Here is a 22,743-nt window from a genome sequence, read left to right as displayed (position 1 = left end):
CAGGGAGACGGGGTTTTCAGAGGAAAAGATGTGATTCAAAATTGGGCAGGCCAGCCTCAAGATAGTCAGGCCGTTTGCCACTAACGGCCACTGTCCCACCACTGGGACCTCTGGCACAACAGCTACGCCACATGAGTGTAGCTGGCCCACCAGCCAAAGCAACCAAGTCAAAGCCATTCTTCAAGTCGTGACTGCTTTGGGGTTAAGACAGCGCCGCCCTGTGATAAGTAAGCAAAAGGGCATTACATCAGCATCCCTCCCACCTTCTTAGCGCCGGGAAGGTGAAAGCTGGAAGAGCAGGAAAAGGAAAAAGGGAAGAATAAGAGTTTCTTCAAGAAAAGGGAGAAGACCCAGGAACGATGGTAAGAGCAGAGATATCAGTGGGGGAGGGCTGAGCAATCCATTCAGATCAGCTCAAAGCAGATAAGCAGAAGAGAAAGACCCAGCGAGATGAGGTGTAGCTTACAGGGTTTCTGAGTTAAGGGAAAGCACGTCCTCTATGGCCCAAACCTCACTGACCTCATCTCCTTCTGGCTGCAGGCAGCTCACAGCTGGGCAGATGGCATCTTCATCCTCAGAGTCCTCCTGTTCAGAATAGGATGTGTCTGAGGGCAGGGAATGGGTTTCGGCAGAACGGACTAATTCATAGCTACGCTCCCTCTCTAACTTGAAACTGTTCATGTCCTTGGAGTGGCTCAGTTTGATTTTCTTCTTTTTGGGGGTCCGCATTTTTTTCACTCGATCCCATCGATCACTGGAGAGGCCTTCTCTTTCCAGGCGTCTCTTAAGTTTTCTCTCAAGATTGTTGATTCCATCTCTCTTCCCGCGGCAGCACTCATTCTGGAGGGAAGATAGGTTCAATTTTAGCCCACAGTGTGCGTGTTACTCAAACCAGTGAAGTATTAGCTGTATGAGAAACCAGATGGGGGGATCCCTGGGTGGTTCAGTGGTTTAGCTCCTGCCTTTGGCCCAGGGCGTGATCCTGGAGACTCAGGATCAAGTCCCACCATTGGGCTCCCTGCATGGAGCCTGCTTCTCCCTCTGCCTGTGTCCTGCCTCTCTCCCTTTCTCTGTCTCTCATGAATAAATATTTTTTTTAAAAAAGTATATGAACTTCATCAGGTGTTTGTTTAAAAAAGAATGAAAGAAAAGAAAAAAAAAAAAAGAAACCAGATGGTCTCATTTGAAAAATCCTGCAATCTCAGGTGCCCGGCTGGCTCAGTTGGAAGAGCACGTGACTCTTGACCTTGTCAGGAGTTTGAGCCCCACATCAGGTGTAAAGAAGACTTACATAAAATGAAAAGTAACACTGTACCCTGACACCACTGCCACCACGTCCCCTCATGTCTTATAGGACAACCTGTTTGAGTGTAGCTAACTTAACTGTTGGAGCTATCAAAAGAAATAGTGGAAGCAGGAAATGTTAAAGGCATGATTAGCTTTCAAATTAGCACTAGGAGACGGGGGAAACTCCTACATTCCTCTCTTTGCCAACTCCATGAGGAAGAGACTACCAAGTAATTTCTAGCTAGGCGCATATGCTTGTCCTCTGACCTACAGAATTCTAAGGAGCTGTGCTAATCCCTTCCTCTTTAATCATGATTTCAGGGTCGTGGGATGGAGCTCCACATCGGCTCCACATCAGGCTCCACACTCAGTGGGGAGTATGTATTTGAAGTGAGATTCTTCTTTATCCTGACTATATTCTCAGGAGTTCTGAATGTTATAGGTCAGCTAGCTCACTACTGTAGTAGTGGCATCTTTATGCTAAGAAACAGGACATACATGGTATCTATCCCTTCAAGTAAGTCAGCACTCCACAAACAGGCACCCCAGTCTGAGGACCCAGTCCTCACACCAGCTGTACTGTTAGGGTTAAAGCAGTTAAAGCATTCATTAAATGTTAGCTCCAATATCCTCTACATTCTGAAAGCTTTATACCAAAAGGCCTTCCCAGCTATAATTACATTTTCATCTCTACAGTATTTCTCTTACAGAAGAAAAATAATTCTGCTTCTAGCTATTATCACATGAAAATGATGAGAAGCACCACGCTAAAAAGAAAAGAAAAGTCTTACAGTTCATTTTAAAAACAGCACCAAGGGATCCCTGGGTGGCGCAGCAGTTTGGCGCCTGCCTTTGACCCAGGGCGCGATCCTGGAGACCCGGGATCGAATCCCACGTCGGGCTCCCGGTACATGGAGCCTGCTTCTCCCTCTGCCTGTGTCTCTGCCTCTCTCTCTCTCTGTGTGTGTGTGTGACTATCATAAATAAATAAACATTTATTAAAAAATAAAAATAAATAAAAATAAAAACAGCACCAAACTCCAAGATGTGAGTCTTAGGAATGGGGTTGTGAGGTAGATAGTCTGCACCCTTTTCTGGATCAAGACAGTATCTTGGGCAGCCCAGGTGGCTCAGCGGTTTAGCGCCACCTTCAGCCCAGGGCATGATCCTGGGGACCCCGGATTGAGTCCTGCATCCGGCTCCCTGCATGGAGCCTGCTTCTCCCTCTGCCTGTGTCTCTGCCTCTCTCTCCTCTCTGTGTATTCTCATGAATAAATTAAAATAAAAATCTAAAAAAAAAAAAAAAAAAAAGACAGTATCTCATCGACCAAACTATTTAGACAGAATGACACTAAATATCAAACTCTCCCACCGTAGACTGGATTCCCCTGGCTGCCTGTCAGACACTCACCTTCTCACTGCTGGGTCTAGCTGGTGAGCTTCGGTCAGTTTGCTGAGCAGGGGTTGGCTTTGCAAGTAAAGTCTGGTAAAGTTCCTGAATTTCAGGAAGGGATACCTGGAGCAACTGGGCTTCCATCAACAGCTCATTCACTTCTGGACTAACACCTGTTAAAGTGAGGACAATAAGGAATGTTTCATATGGACATTTAGACCTGCAAGAAAAGCAGGACTACCCCTCATACCACTGCCGCCCTGTCCTTATAAAATTACATTCAGTTGAAGTTAGGTTCACTTAATGTATCTAAAGCCACAATATAAGAGCTCAAGCTACACCTTCTCAGTCTTCTGATTACTAGGGAAGTACTAACTTTACAGTGAGTCCTCTCTTCACTTAATTATTGTGAACGCAAAGAGGCCATACATCTGCCTTGACAGCTTTTGTTATCAAGCACAGAATAGGCCAGGCTGTGAGCAATCTAAGTGGATTAGGTAGCTCCAGCCCCGTTACCAAACACACTAAGGATCAGGGCTCTAGCCACGGCTGCCCCAGAACTCACAAGGCAGTCATGTATGCGTACAGCTGACCCTTGAACAATGTGGAAGGCGTTGGGGGTGCTGAGTCCCTGCAGAGTTGAAAATCCATGTGTTACTTTCGACTCCCCCAAAACTTAACTACTAGTAGCCTACTGTTGACTAGAAGCCTTACCAGTAAACATGAACAGCTAATTAACATATTTTGTATGTTTATGTATTATATACTGTATTCTTAGAATAGAGCAAGCTAGAGAGAAGAGAATGTTAAGAAAACCCTATGACAAAAAAAAAAGAAAACCCTACGAAATAAATACATTTACAGTACTGTACTATACTTTTGAAAAAATCTGTGCATAGGTGGACCTGTGTAGTTCAAACCTGTGTTGTTCGAGTCGACTATATAAGAAAAAAAAAGAGGTTAGGTTTCAAGTATAGATTATCTCTAAGGTCCCTAGGGAGCCCATGACTTAGCATCTGACTGAAATGACTGATGTGGAAAAGTCAGTTGGCCTGGGATTAATCCTTTCAACCCCTGAAAGCAATGTATTAAAGGCTTCTTCTATTTGCTTTGCATTATAAACCTTCAAAAGCATGATTCTTCTCCTACCTTACAAATACACAGTAGCCCATAACCAACACTTGAGGATAGTCTTTTTATATATCCGAACAACAAAAACCTAGTGCAAAATCACTTGTTACTACCCAATCCCAATAATAATAATAATAATAATAATAATTACAAACCATGGAGGGGGATACAGCTCCGGCCAGAGGAGAAGGGAGAGTGTACATACGAGGCTCTGCTGTCCCAGTCATCAGGCAAGGAAAAGGATGTTGTGCCCGTAGGCTGAGACACCTAATGGAAAGAAAACATTTTATAGAAAGGCTTTTTCAGAATTAAAAATTCTTCTAACAGTGCAAGGAAAGGAGTTTGGGTTATCAAGCAGGCAAGCAGGAAAGAACTTCTTTCCTGAAAGTAAGTCTCAAGGTACTTTAGATTTAGCCAAATCAGCTCCTATGGACCAAGCCTTTAGTCTTCCTGGTTTTATCTAGAATGATTCCAGAGAGGTCAAGAGCACTATTGGGAAATAAGGCACATCTACCTTCCTTCCTTCTTCAATGTTTATTAAAAAGCACTAGGAGGGGCACCTGGGTGGCTTAGCGGTTGAGCATCTTCCTTTGGCTCAGGGCGTGATCGTGGGGTCCTGGGATCAAGTCCCACATCGGGCTCCTTGCAGGGAGCCCACTTCTCCTTCTGCCTGTGTCTCTGCCTCTCTCTCTCTCTCTCTCTGTGTCTCTCATAAATGTATAAATAAATAAAATCTTAAAAAAAAAAACTCTAGGAGAGGGGGATCCCTGGGTGGCTCAGCAGTTTAATGCCTGCCTTTGGCCCAGGGTGCGATCCTGGAGACCTGGGATCGAGTCCCGTGTCGGACTCCCGGCATGGAGCCTGCTTCTCCCTCCTCCTCTATCTCTGCTTCTCTCTTCCTCTCTATGATGAATAAAAAAATAAATCTTAAAAAAAAAACACACACACACACACACACTAGAACACTCCTTTAACTATGAACTAGTAAATAAAGGTAAAGTTCTAGCGCATTTTGTGTAAACAAGAATATAAATGTCTCCCCTGTAGGCTGCCCAAATAATCACAACTCCTCCTATGCAACAAAAATTTAATTCATCATTTGCTAAGTGCCAGGCATTGACTGTATTTTACAAGCCTGGAAAGAAATGTAAAAGAAAACAAGGAAACAAATATGACAGAAATCAATTTTTTATCTTTATCTTTGATCTGTTTGACATTTAACTCATAATTCACTGTGTTAGTATAGCACATGAGAGCTTTGAGATCTCTGCTAGAGAAATCTGTATGAGATCTAAAAGTCATCAAGTCAAACTTGTATGAAGACTGAATAATGCCTTCCTGATTGTAACTTTCCTGATATTTTCACATTCTTTTCCTGCAGTCACCTCCTATGGAGGAAGACAAAAACCTCTGCTCATCCCAGTGATGGTCAAAAGAAGCTAGCTTTTTAGCAGAAAGAGCATGGGTGGTATGAAACCCTCTGCCTTTCCTCTGAAGCAGCACAGTACTCGGACACTTCAAAACCTATTCTTTCCTCAAAGGGTGGTAAGAGACACAAGGCAGAAAGCACTTTCCCTTCTGGTCAGTGACTTATATGAGAGGAAAAGGGGGAAAAAGTCAAGCAAAAATTATAAAAATTCATGTATATGAATTTGGATACATATTTTATGTATCTGGATACATATTTTAAATATGTATCTGGATTCATACACATAAATGGGAAAATTGTACATATCTACGAAAAGGTGAAATCTGCTCTACAGAAGCAGACTGGCAGAGAGACAACTTCTGATTGCTAGGAGCACAGGAAAGTAAAACAACACAGTAACACACACCCCTCAAAGTGATAGGAGCTGAAAAGTGCGTGCTGGTAGGTCAAGCATCACCAGGAACAGCAGCAGTACCAGAGCGAAAGGGTCTGCGGAAAGGGACAGAGCTCGGCAGATTCCAGTAACCGGCGAAGTCCAGACTCACCTTGTTGGTCTCAGACACCTGTCCTGCTGAAGCTTGCCATCTGCTATACCACAGTCCTGAGCCCACTCGATCTTGCACAGATCTGAGATTCCCTGATGAAAGCAGCTGCTGGGCTCTATGTTGCCAGTTCACGGTTCTCTCAATCATGTATCGAAGTGCATCTCCCTCAGGAAGGCGAACTCGGATACGCTGCAGGGAGGCCAGCAGGGGCAGAATTTTCTCTAAAGGAGGTTTCTCTGACCTCCGACAATGGGGACAAAGCCAGATTCGGGGGCCTTGTGAAATACTGGGTACCACCACACAGCTAGTGTGGAAGGCATCCCTGCAGAGTTCACACTGGATCATAGGGGCAGCTGGGGCCTTCTGACATAGGCAGACTTTCAGCTCCACATCTTGGACAGGTGACAGTAACTTCCCTTCATTGGCTAGTCTGAAAGACTGCAAGGCTTCCATTTCTCTTAGGCGGGCTTCCCCAAGTGTTGCCATCTAGAAAGGAGTTAACAGTCAAGGACCATGTCAGAGAGAATTTAGCCCTCTCCTAAAACTCAAGGGTCCCAGGGTAGATGATCTACATTTGAATCCTGTCCCACTGAGTTGTGTGAAGGACCCTGGATAGCATGTCCCACTGTGGCTAAATTTTCACATGTTATAATATGGAGTTAATAGTAAGGCCCACTTCCAGGGCTGCAGTGACGATTAAATGAGGGACATGCAATAGAGCAGAGCACTCTCTGCCCAGCACACAGTAAACAATGTGAGCAATTACTCAGCACACGTTACTTCTTGAAGTCCAACTTCCTTGCACATTTACCTCTCTTGAAAGATACATGCTTTTCACATTCTATGTAAATTAATTCCTGAGGATCTCCGTGTTTTCAACAGCTTTTGTGTTCTTTTACAGATGTATTTGGATGGAAAAGTCTCTAGAGCAGCCACTACCAACAGTAGTTTAAACCTCCTACTACCTTTAAGATTAAAGCCTTACATGTGTGCTGGACACAGCCACTGCAGGTAATGAAACCGGATACCTCATGAAATAACCAAACCACTTTTCCAGACTTTTCTTCCATCCATGCACACATGTACATGCTATAAAATAAGCTCATTAGAGCACAAAGACAAGCTGCTTTTCTGCAGAGTGGGAGGTATATTCAAATGGTAAAGTCTCCTCTCTATTAAGATGAGAGTCACATTCCAGGAAAGTAGGGAGTTCATTTAACCTGTATAAATGACTTGAAGAGAACACATAAACAGAACGAACTACACAGTAAAAAGCTAAAGTGATACTGAACATATTCCCGAACAATATTTACAAGATGCTTGTAAGTGGAACTTTATATGAACAGACTAAAGCACCTAGTTACTACACAAGGTATCCAATACTGAAACAAGTCCAGGCATTATGGATTTATTCATTATGCACCATCAAGTAAAAAGCCTTTTAAATATGATAAACTAGGGGATCTCTGGGTGGCTCAGGGGTTTAGCGCTTGCCTTCGGCTCAGGGTGTGATCCTGGAGTCCCAGGATTGAGTCCCACGTCCGGCTCCCTCAATGAGGCCTGATTCTCCCTCTGCCTAGCTCTCTGCCTCTCTCTCTCTGTGTGTGTGTGTGTGTGTGTGTGTGTGTGTGTGTGTGTGTCTCTCATGAAAAAATAAAATCTTTAAAAAAATAAAATAAATATGATAAAGTAAAATCACTAGCCCGGGTGGCTCAGCAGTTTAGCACCTGACTTTGGCCCGGGGTGTGATCCTGGAGTCCCGGGATCGAGACCCATGTCGGGCTCCCTGCACCCTGCATGGGGCCTGCTTCTCCCTCTGCCTTTGTCTCTGCCTCTCTCTCTCTCTCTCTCTCTCTCTGTGTCTCTCATGAATAAATAAATAAAATATTAAAATAAAATAAAATAAAATAAAATCACTGGATATGTCAAGAGTTAGCCACTACCACCTTGAACTTAATATCCAGTTTTCCCAACAAAAGGCTTGACCACCAAAGCCCTCCTCCAGCACTTCACTGATACAGAAATATAGATAGAGGTAAAGCACAGATTTTTATTTTATTATTTATTTATATTTTTATTTTTTAAAAGATTTTATTTATTTATTCATGAGAGACACACACAGAGAAAGAGAGAGGCAGAGACACAGACAGAGGGAGAAGGAGGCTCCATGCAGGGATCCAGACGTGGGACTCGATCCCAGGACTCCAGGATCAGGCAGGCCCTGGGCCGAAGGTGGTGCTAAACCGCTAGGCCACCAGGGCCTGCCCAAAGCGCAGATTTTTAAAACTGAGCTTTCCCCTCTAGAAAGAGAAGCCAAAGGCTGCAGGAACTATTCTTTTCCCCAATTCTATTCCCAAATCCTTAAAATTTTCATCTGTCACAGATAAAACCATTCACAGTTATCATACCCATTAACCATCAGACCCCATTATGATTCACCAGATGAGGTGCCTGGAGGCATACGGCCAGAATGAACTCTTCGTTATCTCATTTTGGAATAGGAAGAAAATTTATGAATGATTAAGAAACAAATAGATCTAGAAGTAAATCAGGTTACAAACCTTTGGTATATTTTTTAAAAATCCACTTATTTCTGTAGACAAAAACAATGTACAGGCAGTGTATGTGGGTTACGTGATAACAAGGCACCCCCTTAGAACTTAGAAATGGAGAACAGTTTATCTTTCAGAGCTTTACTATGAAATCAACAGGTAATGTAGGAGCTCTTAAGCCAGAGATTCACAGACTAGATGGGCATAGACTAGATAGACTCTGAAAGATACAGCATGCAAAGTTCAAAACGGATAATGCCTTTAACAAAAATAAACCACAGAGGGCAGCCTGAGTGGCTCAGCGGTTTAGTGCCGCCTTCAGCCCAGGGCGTGATCCTGGAGACCCAGTATCGAGTCCCACGTCAGGCTCCCTGCATGGAGCCTGCTGCTCCCTCTGCCTGTGTCTCAGCCTCTTTCTCTCTCTCTCTCTCTCTCTCTCTCATAAATAAATAAATAAATAAACCAACCAACCACAGAAATAATAGTGGGAAGCAGCACCTTAAAAAAAAAAAAAAAAAAAAACCAGAATGATGCTCAAGCAGCAAAATCTGATCAGAACCTGACTCATGGGCAGCCCAGATGGCTCAGCGGTTTAGTGCCGCCTTCAAGCCCAGGGCGTGACCCCAGGGCCCCGGGGTCCCACGTCAGGCTCCCTGCATGGAGCCTGCTTCTCCCTCTGTGTCTCTGCTTCTCTCTATGTGTCTCCTCTATCATGAATGAATGAATAAAATCTTTAAAAAAAATAAAAGAACCTGACTTAATATACAAATACCCCCTAAGGATGTGCCAAAATACACAAATCAAAGCAATCCCATGTCAATCACTAGAGAAGTCAGGCAGTTCCAAAGGAACAGACTGGGAGGAAGGTGCCCTGAGCAGAGACTCAACCCATCTGGTCCAGTCCTTGGAACCAGTGTAGTCCAATTCTACAATGGGCAATGCTTAGTGCCACTTAAAGCACCCCGATGGGACTACATCCAACTGAAAAGCTTCTGCACAAAGGAAACAAAGTAAAAAGGCGACTTAGAGAATAGAAGAAAATACTGACAAGACACATATCTGATAAAGGGTTAATATCCAAAATAGATAAAGAACACAAACAACTTAAAAGAAAAAAACAAACCTAGGCAGAGGACTGGAGTATTTTTCCAGAAAAGACATACAATGACAGGTACATGAAAAGGTGGTCAACCATGAAACTGCATATCAAAATCACAATGCAAGATCACCTCACACCTATCAGAATGGCTATTATCAAAAATGCCAAGAAGTAACACATGTTGGTGAGGATGTGGAAAAAAGGGAACCCTTGGGCACTGCTGGTGGGAATATAAATTAGTGCAACCACTCTGTAGAACAGTATGGAGGTTCTTCAAAAAATTAAAAATAGAATTACCAAGTGATCCAACCATTTCACTTCTGGGTATTTATTTGAAGGAAAGAAAAGCACTACCCTCAAAAAGCTATCTGCACCCCCATGTTCACTGCAGCATTATTTACAGGAGCCAATACATGGAAGTGACCTAAGTGTCCATCAGTGGATCAGCAGACAAAGAAAATGTGGTGTATGTATATACAATGGAATATTATTCAGCCAGAAAAATAAAGGAAATCTTGCTACCCACAACATGGATGGACTGTAATTGCGTTAGGCCAAATGAAGTAAGTCATCCCCAACAAAACAAAACAAACAACAAAAAACCCAACCCACAGATACAGAGGACAAATAGGTGGCTGCCAGAGGCAGGGGGTGGGGAGTAAACCAACTGGGTAATGGCAGTCAAAAGGTATAAATTTCCAGTTATAAAATTAATCTTGAGGATGTAAGGGTACAGCATGTTGACTATGGCTAATATTCTTACCACAAAAAGTCTGTAACTATGAGCAGTGATGGCTATTAACTAGACTTAGTGTGATCAATCAAATCATTATGGTGTATGCCTGAAACTAACATAATGTTATATGCCAATTACAGCTCAATAAAAGAAAAAAAATTTTAAACATCCAAATCACCTACCATCATCTTTTGTCCTAACACTGTGGCTCACATGAACTAGACTCTGCTTCAGCTTAGGATGATACCATCTTTGAATCCACAGTGCTTACTAAATGCAGTCAGATTCAAAGGTACCCAATATTCTTTTAAATGTATTTTTTAAGCATGTGTGTGTGTGTGTGTGTGTTTTACTTACTTACTAAGCTCTATGAACAATGTGGGGCTTCACCTCACAACCATGCGATCAAGAGTCACAGGGCAGCCTGGGTAGCTCAGCAGTTTAGCACCGCCTTCAGCCCAGGGCGTGATCCTAGAGATCCAGGATCGAGTCCCACGTTGGGCTCCCTGCAGGGAACCTGCTTCTCCCTCTGCCTATGTCTCTGCCTCTCTCTCTCAGTGTCTCTCATGAATAAATAAATAAATAAAATCTTAAAAAAAAAAAAAAAAAAAAGTCACATGCTCCACCCAACTGAACCAGCCAGGCACCCCATATGTGTATTTCCTGTTGTAAATTACTAAGCTGGCAGTGCAGTTTCACTCATCTGTTAACCTTGATTTCTGCTGTCAGCATCCATCCTGGGGTCAACCCATAGGACTGACAATTGAACCTGCAAAACCCAGACTGGGAGGCTTCCCTGTACCTGCTGCACCTTTATGCATCTTCTACTAGGAACTTTTACATTTGACAATTTTCAGAAAGTCTTTTTGGAAAAACTGAGTACACTCAGGGTTATTCTTCTAGATGCCTTAGCAACAGCCCTGCAAACAAGAAAGGGTTAAAATCATCCTCCCAAAGCAACAAAGAAGAAAAAAAAAGCCCTACTACATACAGCTGAAGCAGTCTCCTTGCTTTCACTTAAAGCTCTCTCCAGGTCACTCAGACTCTCTAGTTTGGTGCTTTTCTTCTTTCCACTTGGCAAGGGCTCCTTGAACTTTCTCTGTTTCCTCTTCAATCCCCAAAGGCCAATGTCACATCGAGGACACAACACCTAACGTGGGGGAAAGCACAACCAACCAATTAGACAGATTTCAGATAAAGCCTTATGAAGCCTCACAATAAAAGCCTACCTGTGGAAAGGATGTAAACTTCTTAGCATCTAACATTTTCTCTGTAACATGCTGCCCTGAAGCCAGAAAACTCTCCTCTACAGAGGAGGAGGGAGGGAGGGAATGAATTTTCACAAAAGAATGACTTTGATTCTAGACTGGATGAAACAGTAAGTTCAATGTGATATATACCAATTCCAGTCATAGTGCACTACCAGTATCAGCTTAAAAAAAATACAAAAAGTACAACTATAGCACTTTATGAGAGGTGGATGAGACCATTTACCAGGCTTATTAAATGCAAATGGTGAATTATGGCCAAGGTTAAAAGTCCAATTTCAACACAGATTAAGGAACGTCAATGAGAAAAATGTTCTTCCTTAGACACTGAATGCTATCCCTAAATGTATCCAGATAACATTTAAAGGTTACTTCACTGGAAGTTTAGAAGAATCTCCCTGGCTCTACTGAAAAAAGTAACTCACAGAATGTAGACCAATCAGTGAAACCAACACCTTTGAGAGAGAAGGGAATGCATGTTCTATAAGCTAAGAGATCTAAGGTCTTGTAGATGGGCTGGTTGCAAACTTACCTCTAAGAGAGAATATGGAGAATTCTCAGTCAAGAATGTATTAGCAGCACATTCTTTCCAAGCCTGAACCTCAGCTACTAGTAATTCCAGTCTTGGTAAAGAATTCAGATGTACCGGGATAGATCGACCTCGTGTAACAAGTTCTATGAGTGTGTCTAACACTGGCACACGTCCTCCAACCTAATGAGTCAATAAAAATTGTACCAACTTAGAAAAAAGAATATTTATCTACAAAGTGAGAACAGCACAATTCAGAATAGGCCTACTCCATGATTTCAACATGTTAATTTCACAGAGATGGACAAAACTTGCCAGTTGACCAATTGCGGTGGGGTTAACATGTGTTCCTTTACTTAACACACACTTTAAAAGAACCTAGTTTGTGCTAGCCCCCAAGTGTACAGCTATGAACATGACATACACTGTGATCTCCTTGACTTTTAATGCCCTTCTAATTCTTTTTTTTGAAGATTTATTTATTTATAATAGACATAGAGAGAGAGAGAGAGAGGCAGAGGGAGGGAGAAGCAGGCTCCATGCCAGGAGCCTGATGTGGGACTCGATCCCGGGGCTCCAGGATCACGCCCTGGGCCAAAGGCAGGCGCCAAACTGCTGAGCCACCCAGGGATTCCCCTCCCCAGCTTTTTTTAAGAGATTTATTTATTTACCTTCTAATTCTAAATTCACTTATCTTGATCCCTATAGATAGGTTGAAAAAATTTCAAGAAAAATGTAATTTGCAAGAACTCAAAACATTTTCACACTGACTTACGTCAATAAAAGGAACAATATTTTACTCCAATCCACCCAATGATAAAGTAACTCTGGGGAAATTATTCAGAAAACTAAAATGAGATTAAAAGTCCCACTGGTTTTCAAACTTTCATATGAATTAAGAATCATCTGGAAAGCTTTTTTAAACCATTTCTGGGCTCCTTCCCCAGATATTCGGATTCCGGTCACCAAGGAAGAGTCCATGAATTTGCATTTCTTTTTTTTTTTGTTTTTTTTTTTTTTTTTTTGAATTTGCATTTCTTAACAAGTTTCCAGGTGATGCTGATGCTTTTGGTACTGGGACCATGTTTTTGTTTTTTAAAGATTTTATTATTTATTGGAGAGAGAGAGAGAGAGAGAGAGAGAGAGAGAGAGAGAGAAAGAATGAGGGAGGAGATGCAGAGTTCAGAGGGGCAGAGAAAAAGCAGACTCCCCCCTGAGCAGGGAGCCATTGTAGGACTCGATCCCAGGACCCTGGGATCATGACCTGAGCTGAAAGCAGATGCTTAACTGACTGCACCATCCAGATGCCCCTGGGACAATTTAAGAATGAGACACCCAAACTGGAAGAAGAATAAAAGCGTAGAATGGGAGTGGGGAGCACTGGTGATACTCTAATACAATGGTAAATCTTAGCTTCACTAAGTAGGTCATCCAAACATATCTCCTGATGTGATGCAATACAAAGTATACAGTATTACCTGATATTCTGATATTATTCCAAGCAAAAAATATTTAACTTCAACCCATCAACTCTTTGAAATTAACTTCTAATTTAGAAGAAATACAGAAGATAGAATACACCACAAAGAAATAACCAGACAAATCCAGAAGGCAGAGCTTACCACAGGGTAACTTCTAGACAGTGACATGAAAGAAAGGAGGTAGGGAAGAAAACACCACAAGATTCAAAGAAACTTAAAGACGTATGTCATTTAGGGGCAACACGTGGTCATGGACTAGATAAACAACCAGAAGGGACATTTTTGGGAAAATTGGGGAAAACTGAATATAGACTGGGAACCTGATGTTTTACTGCTTTTGATATTTATTCTTACAGAATCAGATCTATAAGGGCGTTTCTACTAGAAACTTAAAAAAGATGACTCATAAAATACATGCGATCGGGGATCCCTGGGTGGCGCAGCGGTTTGGCGCCTGCCTTTGGCCCAGGGCGCGATCCTGGAGACCCGGGATCCAATCCCACATCGGGCTCCCGGTGCATGGAGCCTGCTTCTCCCTCTGCCTGTGTCTCTGCCTCTCTCTCTCTCTCTCTCTCTCTGTGACTATCATGAATAAATAAATAAAATCTTTAAAAAAAAAAAAATACATGCGATCTTTAATATTTAATTTAGAAATAAATGGAATACTCCCTATGTGTGAAGCAGAATACTGAATAACATTGCAAAATACATAATCCACTAAATATGAAGAGGCTCCATGTTGTCAGTTATATTTCTCCATTAGTCCTTTAGTATATGATGCAAGTAAACACCAGGCTATTATTTCAGGAATGGACCAAAACTTGCTTTTCGTCCCTATGGGCACTACTGAAAACACATTACCTAAGTAGTAAATACCTTACAAAATATGAACAGAATAAGCCTATCCAGAAATATGTGCTCTTTCTGATTTCACATGCTTATCTCTCCTTATTGCAAAGACCTCACCTCACCTTTCCGGCTGCTAGCAATCATAAGTGAAAAGGGGGCCTATGACATGACCAAAACTAATCACTATAGTTCCAACTACCATTAACAAGAGCCTATATCTAAAACTCTTATTAAGAAAGTTTACTGGGAAAAAAAAAGAAGTTTATCAGGATGCCTGGGTGGCTCAGCAGTTGAGCATCTGCCTTTGGCTCAGGGTGTGACCCCCAGGGTCCTGGGATCAAGTCCCACATTGGGCTCCCTCTGCAGGGAGCCTGCTTCTCCCTCTGCCTGTGTCTCTGCCTCACTCTCTCTCTGGGTCTCTCATGAATAAAAAAAAAAGTTTATGGACACAGTAAATACTTCCCTTGGTTTGTTCTCTGGCTAACTGGAGTTTACTCCTTAATTATGTAATATTATTTATCAAACAATAATATCTTCTCCCCCCCTTTCTTTAAAGATTTTATTCATTTATTCATGAGAGACCCAGAGAGAGGCAGAGCCACAGGCAGAGGGAAAAGCAGGTTCCATACAGGGAGGCTGATGTGGGACTTGATCTTGGGTCTCCAGGATCACGCCCTGGGCTGATGGGCAGCACTAAACTGCTGAGCCACCCGGGCTGCCCTTCTCTTCTAACTATAATAGACAACCAGATGTTTTGTTGTAAACAACTGGCTAAAACTGTCTGATCTGCCATTTCTTGTTAGCAAAATTAATCAATTAGCACTACTTAGACAAATATTTAGAAAACCAGATAATTTTTTTTTTTTTTTTTTTTTTTTTTTTTTTTTAAGAAACAAGATAATATTTTTTATTCTTAGAATCCAATGGCTTTGGACACCTGGGTGGCTCAGTCAGTTAAGCATCTGCCTTCGCCTCAGGTCATGATCCCAGGGTTCCAGGACTGAGTCCCACACTGGGCTCCCTGCTCTGGGCGGCAGGGGCGGGGCGGGGGGGAGCCTCCCTCTCCCCCATGCTCGTGTTCTTTCACATGTCCCTGCACTTTCTTGCTCTCAAATAAATAAATAAAATCTTTTAAAAATCCAATGGCTTCAACAAAACAGAACTTGAGACTCAAGAATGAGATCAACTAAATTTTTAAAAACCTAGCCCATTAAATAATTCAAAGATCTTTTTTCTCAATAGGTCCATAACATCTACTGATTTACAATGAGTACAAAGATATAGACACTCCCCACCAACTTTTCAAATGACATTATCTAGCTACAACCGGGTAAATCACAGAATGAATTTGGTCTGTACCTTAATAATGCTACAAGCAAATTTAACTCCTTTTATAATGTATGGGCAAGTCATCAGGTAGGACATCTAACATAGGATCATATATACTTAGTGCTAATTACTTTGGAACTTAAGTTTCATTTCTTTTGTAGGGGTGGGGAGGCATTTTTTTTTTTTTTCCATTTTTTTTTTTTTTTAAGTCACTACATCGTGAAAGATTCTGGGCCTTTGGGCCTACATTCTCATTGTAATCATGTAACCAGATTCACTAAATGTGCTACTCTTGATTATCTGTTCTCTAAGTTGTTAAGCCAACAAGAGACAACTGTACTCAAAGATTTAGAAACTACCTTTCTCCCACAACTTCCATCTTTAGCTTTTTCTTTGATCCTTAACCAAGTAACTCAAGTTTGTTCAGAGAGGATCCCAAACTCCCAGAGAAAGTTGGTTGACTTATCTAAACTTTAAATATTTGAGCCAACTGGTCAGGATAATAGATGGGTGAGTATATCTACATAAGATTGAACAAAATTTTTGATTTGGCCAACCGAAAACACCGAATCTGTGTGGTGTGATCCAACACAGTACCCTCCTTTATCATTTTTTAATTATTGCTTTTCATAGATGCACTTATACACTCAAGACACTTTTTTCTTAAACCAACCTGCAGGGCCTCTACATCCTGAAGCCAGTCCCTGGCTCTCTGCACCGAGTCTTTCAGAGCTACACCATTTGGCAGATATGCGGGGATCTCCTCAATCTCCTTAACTGCCGTAGCAAGGCTGTTCAATGAATGCCGAGGTCTAAAAAAATGAAATATAAGAACTACTTAACATTTTACATGGTGGTTCATTTTTCTTAAGGTTTACTAAAGAAACCAGAAAAACCATTTCAAAGGAAATTCTGTATAAATAATTTTTTAAAAGTCAGTAACTATTAGGTATCAAGTTAACGAGTTTCAAATACATGCGTACAATTTAAAAGCCTCTAAAATAAAGGAAATGACTCAGTATTTAAGTTCTGCTTATTCCTGATTTTATGCTGCTATAACCACAGACTTTTCATTCGCAGAAGGTAACTTAATGATTATTTACTGTATTGAATTACATATACTGTCAAAATTCATATAGTTTCACTAAGAAAACTTAAGTTCTCTAGGATAGCAACATTCCAAAAGCATAGTATCAAAAAATGTGCTCTTTGCTCAATGACCACTATTTTAGGATTACAAAAGTATGTCTGTTAACCATGTATTGTTTTTGTACTTTATGTTGTCCATCAGACTAATGAAGAGCTGTCAGACGAAAGCAAAATTAAGGGAGCGACTGATCTTTCTCCCCTCAGATAGTTTGCCTGAGTCCAATTAAATCTCTCCAACACAAGTAAGATGTCCTGAATCACAAAGAAACAACAAAAATGTACATTTCCTATTTCTGATGGTAATTACTGGCTATCTTCATTTTATAGAACGGTGCATATTAACTTTCAGACATTTTCAAGACTCCTTGGGAACTTATTTATTAACTGTGGGTTGAAATGGTTTTCCACTTGTTTGTAAAACTTTTTTCTTCTCTCAAAGATGGTATCATTGGGGTCCAAAGAAATTTCATTAAAACAACTCTAGAAAAGGCAATTCCACTTGAATCATTCATTTCATAATCAGTAAAGTACAAAAAAAATTAATATTCTTTTACCTAAGTTCCAAAGCAATTCCAAACATCTCAGCTACTTCTACATGTGTTCTACACTTTCAGCTGCAGCTTCTGGACATTGGTCACATACCAATCACTGTGCTCTAGTGCTCTCAGATGGACATATCACTCAACCTTCCCCAAGAGAAAGGTAGATTTGGTTTTTTACCTGGCCTTGAGAAGACTCTTGGCTTTGTCATCCCAATGCTCTGACACTGTGAGCAGTTCCTGAAGTCGGGCCATTGCTTTTTCCACGGCTGAATATGGGGCCAGACCCACCCCTAGGTCTATGAGACGTCTCATATCATCTAATGTAAGGGAGCTGGGGTCTAGGCAAGCTTGTTGCACCTCTTCTAGCCAACGGGCCTGCTCCAGACGGGTACGCATCTCAGCAAGCTGTGGAAGTTCAACATCAAATTCAAAGCTGACATCTAGCAAGTCTTGCAGCTCAGCAGCACTGGGCATTTCCTCAGAGAGCAATTTCTGGCTATGCTGTTGGAAATCTTCTACACGGTTCAAAAGATCCTAAAAAAACACAGGTTGTTGTATCAAAATACTTATTTTAGTAATTTGGATTCTTTCATACTCAAAATCTTCAATACATATTCAATGTGACCCTCTTCCCTCTCATAGGATTTTAGCAATAGTATGGGTAAATGAGATAATATATAAGCCAACTGACAGCTAAACAAAGTGACTATAACAGACCTTTTACCAACTGCAAGTGGTTACTTTCAAGGTAAAAACTTCCAACTTTCTCTCTCTCCTTTGTAGGCCTATTACAGTCTCTTTATACATATATACCAAAAAACACTCCATAGGTATTAAAAACATCTGCAAATGTTTGTATAAATTAACCACCCAAGAAGATGACTTAACATGTCAATTGAATTTATTTACAAAATATAGGATTACCAAAGTACTTTCCCACACATCCCTCTGTAAGCGTTACCTTTAGCAAAGGTGTTTGACTGAGGACACATGGAAGAGCATACAGCTGTGTCACAAACTGTCGGAGCTCATTCACTGTCAATTGATTTTGGGATTTTCCTCCACCAGATCGGTATCTATAAAAACAAAGGCCCAAGGAAGCCATGAGAACATGATATTTTCACCATTCCCAGATTCAATGTCACAGGAATACAGGACAGAAGGAAAAACCAGTCACAAAAGGTTTCAAAGTTTAGCCACCAAAGAGTCCAAACTCAAACAGAAGTATATACCTAGTTTGCCTTTTGCCATTAAGCAGCTGTTGTGCAACAGAGGCACACTTCTCTGCATCCTGTGTGACTAAGCGAAGGTGACGCAAAAGATCATTGTCTGGGAATTTCTTCATTTCGGATTCTTCAATTAAAGCCTTAAAGCTGACAAGGCCTAGGAATAAAGAAAAGGTAATCTTTTCTGTTATCATTATGTTTATTATGAGTGGTATAAAATATAGGAGGAGAGTTTGCTTTTATACCTTATCTAAAGTATGATTATTAATAAATTTGTTCCCTTGATTGGTCTTTTTTGGGCAAGGGTAGAGGCTTTTACTTTTATTTATTTACTTTTTAAGTTTTATTTATTTTTATGTAATTTCCATACCCAAATGTGGGGATCAAACTCATGACCCTAAGATGAAGAGTCGCATGCTCTTCCAACTCAACCAGCCAGGCACCCCTTTAGAGTGTTTTAAACAAGTGCCTAGAGTTGCTCTTCAACGTGGAAATGTTTCAGAGATGGAAAACAATGGACTTGTCAAAACAAGGCAAATGCGGATCCTCATTGTTGCACATACCACTCCTTTCTCTTGCACTTTGTAAATGATGGGAAAGGAGTTTTAACTTTCGAGGTAATAACAAAAGACAGAAACTGTGACATTGATTAGCACTAAAAAGTAATCAAACAAAAAAGTGATTAAACCAGAGACCCCTAATTTAGTAACATGCTACCTTTATCTTAAGATTTAGGTTTTAAAAAAGGTTTTTCTAACATTCTATATAAAACGTAAAATATTGTTTCTGAGACCAGAGGTGTAAAGGTCATTCCATTTTCTAACAAGATGATCTTTGTTACAAAAAACACGATCCTGTACATCAAGATTTTCCTCTGATATAGGGTATCTGCCTAACCCACTCATGGCTTTAAAACTTTCTCTGCTAACTCTCCAAAAGCCTGGCTGAAAATGGGGGAACTAAACAAGGACAGAGTCAGATTGTTTCAAGTAATCTGTTTGTTGATAACTATGTTAGCTACATTATGATCAGTCCCAATTTGCCAATCACCAAGCCACACTGTATACCACATACTTTTCTTTTTGTTAATCTTTGCCTCCAAAGCTTCATTCACATTCAGGGCCCATTCATTATAAGATTCTGCGCGAAGCTTCAGTGCATTCATCATGGGGTAGAGATCATCCAGAGTGTATCTATACCTGGCAACAGGATAGCAGACTTAGTTTTGAGATATTTGGGTTTGGAAAAAATCATACATTTTATGCTCAGTATTTCAACCCTAGAATAGAAATATCACTTTATTAAAGATTTAGGGTTTTCCATAGAAAAGGTTATTCTTTCTACTCACCTCAGTTTATATTTATAAGGAGGACAGGAACACAATTCTTTTACATGATGCAGGCAAACAAGCAGGCCAGGTTTACAAGAACAGGAGATGGCAGACATGAAGCATGTGGTTTTACATTTTATACACTGACGCTCATCATCCGGTAACAGCTCAAAATCCATTCTTTCCGAATCAATTACTCCCTAGAATAAAGTATACTTTAGAGACCTCCAAAGGATAATATAATCCATCAGTCCCCCAAACACATAACAGTTGAGTTTAGGGGAAAAAAAAAAAAAAAAACGGGTGGGGGAGTATGGGGGAGCCCCACCAAAATAAGAGTGCATATGTGGAATACAAACTAACAATGATCTAGCAGCAAATATGGTCAGGTAAACTACCTCACTTGTTTGGGGAGAACCTCTTTTCGGACAAGGTAGATCCTTATGTTTGGCCGTTTTGGTCAGTATGAAAATAGTTATTAATAGGACTGTAAACTACTAAGATTTATTTTGCTCTTTGTGCTACTCCAAATTGGCCCTATCCACACTTTGGGTATAGATGATAAGAGCAAAAGAACTGTATATACTTTCTACTTCAGAGGAAATATTATATAGGACTTCAGAGTTATACCACTAGAGAATCCATAAAAAGAATAAAAATAAAAAAGAAAGATGAGAAGATTATCATGAAGGGATTATTGAGGGGTAGATGCTGAGTAGTCAATTAGCTTTCACACATAAAGTTACCTAAAGGGTATTATTTATCTGAAAATGTTAGAAATATGTACAAGACACTAAAGTCATAATAAAGCATTTCCTAATTGAAACAATGTCAAGAAAAATGAGATCTTAAACCAGTAAATTTCAAACTGTAGTTTGCAACAGCTAAAGAACGCTCCCTAGGATATACGTTTTGTCATTGAAAGATCAAGCTTTGACCACCTTTTCTCCTTATCTAAAACTGGACCCAAATCTAACTGTGAGAATGCCAGAATCTGATCAAGTCACTTTATGAACCACCAAGCAAGCTCCTCTGTTTTACTGTTTTATTCTGTATTTTAACCTTTTGACCATTTTACTTCCTGCTGATGACATGAACCAACAAAGACAGAGGAGAGTAAGGAAACCGCTAATCAATGAATTTTCCTTTTAAACTGGAACTGATCATTAAAAAGGACTTCGAGATAAAAATGGTTGTAATTTTACTTTAAACTAAGATTAAAGACCAATTTTATGGTTCTTAGTTGAGAATGAATCATATACATCTCACTCAACTTGAATTTCTCAATTTCCACATTTGGAAAAAAATTTACTCAAAGTTCCACAAATGAGTTACCATTATTGATATAAGGCCATGTTAAGACACCTAAACCGTACCCTCTGGGCATTGTTTTCCCTAACTATAAAATATAAGGAGAAAGTGAATAAGCTTGCTGTTGGTCCATAAAAGGCTTCAGAGAGCCAACATTCAAGAGTTATATCTAAAAAAGTCACACTAAAAAAAAAAAAAAGAAAAAAATCCAATGTGACTCTTTTTGCAGATACCACTGTCCCAAAACAGCACAAAAAAAGCTAACAGAACTACTGAGTTTAGCAAGGTTGCAGGACATAAAAAGTCAATATACAGAAGTCAATTATATTTATAAATACTAGCAATAACCATTTGAAATAAAAAATTTTAAGGTATCATTTATAATAGTACCAAAAAACAAAATATTTAACTATAAACCCAAGAAAATATGTGTTAAGATCCATATGCTGCAATCCACAAAAAAATGAAAGAACTCAAGAAGACTTAAATAAATGGTAGATATATGATGTCCATGAATTGGAAGAGTCAACATTGTTAAGATACCAATTCTCCCAATTATATTCATGGATTTAATGGAGTCCCTGTGAAATCCTAACAGGGCTTTTGGTAGAAATCAGTAAGCCAATTCTCAAATTTATATGGAAAGCAAAGGAACTAAAATAGCCAAACCAATTTTTAAAGTAAATGAATTGGAGAACACACACTATCTCATTTCAAGCCTTATTACAAAGGTATAGTAATCAAGATCATATAGCAACAGCAAGAGAATAAATGCATAAGTTAAGAGAATAAAACAGAGTTTAGCAATAGACCCATTTATATGCGGTGAATTGATTTTCAACACCAAAGTGCCAAGGCATTTTAAAGGAAAAAGAATGGTCTTCTCAAGAAATGGTGCTAAAACAATGAGACATCTTTTTTTTTTTTTAATATTTTATTTATTTTTTCAGAGACATAGGCAGGGGGAGAAGCAAGTTCCATGCAAGGAGTCTGATGCGGGACTCGATCCCAGGACCCCGGGGTCACGCCCTGAGATGAAGGCAGATGCTCAGCCACTGAGCCACCCAGGGGTCCGTCCCACAATGAGACATCCTTATGCAAAAAAAGAATAATCTCAACCCACACATTGCACCATAAATAAAAATTACTTGAGATGGATTAAAGATTTACATGTAAAACCTAAAACTAAAAAATTCTAGATGAATAAACAAAAGGTCTTTGTGACTTTGGGTTAGGTAAGATTTCTTAGGTACATAAAAAAGATGCAGGGGCACCTGGGTGGCTTAACAGCATCCAACTCTTGGTTTTGGCTCAGGTTGGCTCCTGTCATGATCCTAGGATCAGAAGATTGAGCCACACCTCAGCAGAGAGTCTGCCTGAGATCCTCTCCCTCTCTCTGTCCCTCCCCCAATCTCTTTCCTCTCTAAAATAAAAAAATCTCTAAAAAGATGCATAAAAGATGGGACGCCTGGGGGGCTCAGTGATTGAGCCTGCCTTCAGCCCAGGGCGTGATCCTGGAGTCCCAGGATCCAGTCCCACATAGGGCTCCTTGCATGG

General features: G+C 40.5%; 1 protein-coding gene across 6 annotated transcripts in view; it reads right to left on the bottom strand.

Annotated features, from left to right (window-relative positions):
- Positions 1–22,743, bottom strand: part of KDM5B (lysine demethylase 5B) — an 86,129-nt gene that overhangs the window by 9,377 nt on the left and 54,009 nt on the right. For 5 of the 6 annotated variants that reach the window (XR_005361779.1, XM_038541856.1, XM_038541855.1 and 2 more), the window contains exons 15-26: positions 19,894–20,075; positions 19,620–19,744; positions 18,552–18,702; positions 18,281–18,395; positions 17,498–17,853; positions 16,302–16,440; positions 11,973–12,152; positions 11,164–11,322; positions 5,786–6,271; positions 3,967–4,078; positions 2,699–2,853; positions 520–840 (exon numbers count right to left, since the gene is read on the bottom strand). Coding sequence is in view for 5 of the 6 variants with exons in the window: in XM_038541856.1 (XP_038397784.1) it covers positions 520–840; positions 2,699–2,853; positions 3,967–4,078; positions 5,786–6,271; positions 11,164–11,322; positions 11,973–12,152; positions 16,302–16,440; positions 17,498–17,853; positions 18,281–18,395; positions 18,552–18,702; positions 19,620–19,744; positions 19,894–20,075 (2,481 nt within the window). In the remaining variant the exon portion in view is untranslated. Of the gene's footprint in view, positions 1–4; positions 219–519; positions 841–2,698; positions 2,854–3,966; positions 4,079–5,785; positions 6,272–11,163; positions 11,323–11,972; positions 12,153–16,301; positions 16,441–17,497; positions 17,854–18,280; positions 18,396–18,551; positions 18,703–19,619; positions 19,745–19,893; positions 20,076–22,743 lie in introns of those variants that run through there. The other variant, XM_038541853.1, reaches the window with a different exon arrangement.

This window comes from Canis lupus, chromosome 7 (assembly GCF_011100685.1).
Source record: "Canis lupus familiaris isolate Mischka breed German Shepherd chromosome 7, alternate assembly UU_Cfam_GSD_1.0, whole genome shotgun sequence".
NCBI lineage: Eukaryota > Metazoa > Chordata > Mammalia > Carnivora > Canidae > Canis > Canis lupus.
The sequence above is the reverse complement of the archived record's forward strand: the minus strand, read 5'-3'. Positions and strand labels throughout refer to the sequence as shown.